This window comes from Sinocyclocheilus anshuiensis, unplaced genomic scaffold (assembly GCF_001515605.1).
Source record: "Sinocyclocheilus anshuiensis isolate Anshui unplaced genomic scaffold, SAMN03320099.WGS_v1.1 scaffold850, whole genome shotgun sequence".
NCBI lineage: Eukaryota > Metazoa > Chordata > Actinopteri > Cypriniformes > Cyprinidae > Sinocyclocheilus > Sinocyclocheilus anshuiensis.
This window is the reverse complement of record NW_015537937.1, coordinates 1223502-1227700: the sequence shown is the minus strand read 5'-3', so window position 1 is coordinate 1227700 and position 4199 is coordinate 1223502. Positions and strand designations below refer to the sequence as shown.

The following is a 4199-nucleotide window of genomic DNA, read 5'->3' as shown; positions in this document are numbered from 1 at the left end:
ATGGAGATGCACATCCCTAATATATATATATATATATATATATTAGGGTTGCAAAAAGGCGGAAAATTTCCAGTAAATTGTAAAAATATTCCAGAAATTTTGGAAAATTTCCAGGATTTTTTGGAGTATATATATATATATATATATTCCAGTAGCTTTTGGGAAGAGGACATGTCCTCCAGTGTGACATGCTGTATCTTAAACCATTTTAAATATAAAAATCAAAATCTTGATGTTTATTAAAAGCCCTTTAAAGGACACCTATTATGCCCCTTTTTTCAAGATATAATATAAGTCTCAGGTGTCCCCAGAATATGTCTGTGAAGTTTAAGCTCAAAATACCCCACAGCTCATTTATTTATTATATAATTTTGAAAATGCCTATTTTGAACGTAAGCAAAATAGTCTGTTTTCGTGCATGTATCTTGAAATGCAAATTAGCTGCTGTTTCCTTCCCACTTTTCCAGAATAGGGCTGTGCACACATACACATTTAAATAGTGGCTTGGACGGATTTATTCAAACATAAATAAAACATTAAAGAACGGTAAAAAAATTTAATGAATGTTATATGGTACATATATTTAGCAAAATGCTCCTCTCTAGTTTATTTTTCTGGCTGACTATCGAGTTTATGGTCACCAAATATGCTTTCTGAGGTAAATGTGACGTTACGTGACATTGTTTACAAGACTTTATATTGACGTCTTTGCGTGGCTGAAACACTGATTGAGCGATTACATGAGACAGGATACGGATTGTAAAGTTGTACTCATATTGTACTCATATTGTTTCATATTTAAAGTACCAATGCACAATGCTTATTGCGATTTATTGGATGGGAGGTGCGCTTCAATGTTCCGTCCATTAACTGTAAACAGGCTAGACTAATCGATTCTTGGGATTTAAGAATCGATATTGTTTCGTAAAAATGAGAATCGATTAAAATCGAGATATCTATATTTTTTACCCAGCCCTAGTTTACAGCCTGGTACAAAAAGTGGTTTTGGTCTATATAGCTAATTTTGCCCTTCATGACAAATGTGAGGGGGGTGAATTTTTTTATAACTCATCCGTTTAAATTATATTAAGCCTTAAAGTTCTGCATAATTAAGGGCGTGGCCACTTGAGTGACAGGTGGATTGCCGCTGCTGTCACCACCGTCGAGCTAGGTGGTCGTGGTTTCAGCAACCAGCTTCCGCCTCTTTGCCCATTTTCGATTATCCGGGAGTGACGTGCGGTGACGCGCTGCCAAGATGGTGACGGCCAGCTCCGCCCACTTTGAGCTTCAAAAACGCTCTTCAGAAACCTACGGGTGACGTCACGGACACTACGTCCATGTTTTTATACAGTCTATGGTTTTTTCACATGCTTGCAGAGAAAGGCTTACCAAAACAAAGTTACTGGGCTGGGCTTTGTCACGTTTTCTGGTTGTCACGTTTCACGTTACAGGATTATAGCGCTTAAACATGGAAAAAGTCAGATTTTCATGATATGCCCCCTTTAAAAGTTTACATGAGTTTGTGTGTGTATTTCAGGATGTGGATGCATCTGAGATCAAGGTTCAGGTGTGTGTGTACGCCTTTGATCTGCTGTACCTCAACGGAGCGGTAAGACCATGATAACAGCTCATAGCCAATCACATTTGAATAATTTTGCATGTCTCGGAAATCTTCCTTTTTACATGTGCTATTTTAGTGAATTATGTGTCTGTCTGTCACAGTCTCTGGTGCGAGAGCCTCTAAGCAAACGCAGGGCTCTGTTACGAGAGAGTTTTGAGGAGAAAGAAGGAGAGTTTGTTTTTGCTCGATCTCTGGACTCTGACAACACAGAGAGCATTGCTGAGTTCCTGGAGCAGTCTGTACGAGGTGTGTGAATGACAGATCTACAGCTGTGGCTCTATTGTGTTTGGACTTTTATATAATAAACTATTACTGTATTGTATTGGTTTGCCATTTTAAAATGTGGGTCCAAAACCAGTTGACAATTGACTGATATTTAATGTTGAATTGCTCACTGTGAGGTGTTACTCAATAATCAGTATTAGTAATATTCAGAATTTTCTAATTAATCTCTATTTAAGGAGTTTGCAATGTTTTGCAGATTCTTGTGAGGGCCTAATGGTGAAGACACTGGAAAAACATGCAACTTATGAGATTGCCAAACGCTCCCACAACTGGCTCAAGGTATCGCACACCACAGTGTGTTTATGTTCATAGTGATTTTTAATGTTTGATTAAAACGTTTAATTTGACATATTAATGTTTTAAACATTGGAATGCTATGTAGTTAAAAGAATTTCTGAAAACATTTTATGAAGTCAGACTACAGGAACAAAAGGTGCTATAGTCTCAGACAGACAGACGCATCCTTTGTGTTTAAAAAATAAAACCCAGACAAGTATTCAAAGTCAGAAGGAAGGTGTAAGTCATTAAAGTGTAATTTCCACCCCATTAAGCTTTTCTCTTGCTCTGTGTCTGTATCCTGACATTAAGGCTCAGTGTTATGATGGAATATATACTCTGACCATAGAAATGAGACAAACAGTGGAGATTCTGCTTTACCTTATATAATGTGATATATCCATGGTGTGTTTTAAAGACAACAAAATGCAGAAATCTTTAGTGTACTCTGCAAACTGTTGTTGAAGGCTGTTTTTTAGGTTCTAGATTGTTTGGTAGATTGTAACATGAGTTTTAGTTTTAGTCTGGTTTAACTGTAGTTTGTTTATGGTTGCCAAACAACTTGGCTTGTCAATACTGAGTTCAACTAATTGCTGGTTTCTACAAATGTGTCTCATCCAGTCAAATTCAGAATGTATTACTGTTATTAGTTTCTTGTTTTCTGTCTCAGTTGTATCTAATGTGAAGCAGCTGTCTTGCGCTGATGCCAAACTTATTCATTATTTGTGAATATTTGTTTGGTATGCATCCATAAAATTCAAAATTAAAGAAAAAATATTCAAATGAGATGAAGTACACTTTATTTGGCAAGTGTTTATTCATCGGATTATTAAAAATGTGCTAAATCATGGTAATGTGAAATAAAAAAAATTGTGTATTCTCATACTCGTACTGTATTCATACTGTTAGGCTCACCAAAACAGTAAAAAATATTTTGCTGAATTTTCAGCAGTCTGCTCCATTTATTTTTTGAAAACAACAGTGTTTATTCAACAGAAATATTGTAACAATGTAAAAGGCTTTAACTGTCACTTTTGATCATTTTAATTCATCCTTGCTGAACAATGAACCTCCCTCTCTCACACCCCCAGATGTCACATGAATTTATTTTACCATGATTCTGTTTTGCTGCTTAAATCTCCAAATTCATGGTCTCTAAAGGGGGGTTTCACACAGCCCTTATGTTTCAAACATGTTTGACTTACTTCAGTGTAACACTACATGTTCAGCAGAATGACACCCTCAGTCACTATACACTCCCATTGTATTAAAACAGTGTGGTAAAAGTGAAGGGTGACTGAGGCTGTCATTGTGCCAAACATTTATTTTTGAGTTCAGTGGAAGAATGAAAGTCATACAGGTTTGAAATGACAAAGGGGAGAGTAATGACAATTTTGAGTTGCTTTGCCTCTTGGATATAGTTATATATGTATATATATATAATGTTTTTTTTGTTTGTTTTTGTACTGCAGAACATGTCAAAGCTATAGTTTAAAATGTTTTCTTGCAGTGTAGTTTAGCTATTTATTCTTATTTATACTACTGTCAGAACTGTCATTTGCTTGTCTGCTGTATTGTTTCTAATGATCTGTTTCTGCAGCTGAAGAAGGACTATCTGGAGGGTGTTGGAGACACAGTGGATCTGTGTGTGATTGGTGCTTATCTAGGGAAGGGGAAGAGAGCAGGCAGCTATGGAGGATTTCTACTGGCCTGCTACGATGAGGAGAACGAGGAGTTCCAGTCTGTCTGCAAGGTGTGTATGCATTAGTCTGAGAGAGGCCAGGGAAAACTAGGACTGTAAATCCATTAAAGATTTTAATCAAGTTAATTAAAGATAAGTAATTTGATTAAAGATAAGTAATTGCATCATATGCAGATTTTATACATTTAATTACTCACATATCAACATTTTCAGCAGATTTTTAATGAGTTATTTTGTAATGTCTAATTCATATATATATACAGTATGTGTATGTTTGTGTGTATATATACAGTGGGTACGGAAAGTATTCAGACC

General features: G+C 36.0%; 1 protein-coding gene across 3 annotated transcripts in view; it reads left to right on the top strand.

Annotated features, from left to right (window-relative positions):
- Positions 1 to 4199, top strand: part of LOC107659894 (DNA ligase 1-like) — a 20647-nt gene that overhangs the window by 14714 nt on the left and 1734 nt on the right. For all 3 annotated transcript variants that reach the window (XM_016449010.1, XM_016449004.1, XM_016448997.1), the window contains exons 20-23: positions 1538 to 1609; positions 1723 to 1867; positions 2103 to 2185; positions 3783 to 3935. In XM_016449010.1, coding sequence (XP_016304496.1) covers positions 1538 to 1609; positions 1723 to 1867; positions 2103 to 2185; positions 3783 to 3935 — 453 coding nt within the window. The remainder of the gene's footprint in view (positions 1 to 1537; positions 1610 to 1722; positions 1868 to 2102; positions 2186 to 3782; positions 3936 to 4199) is intronic.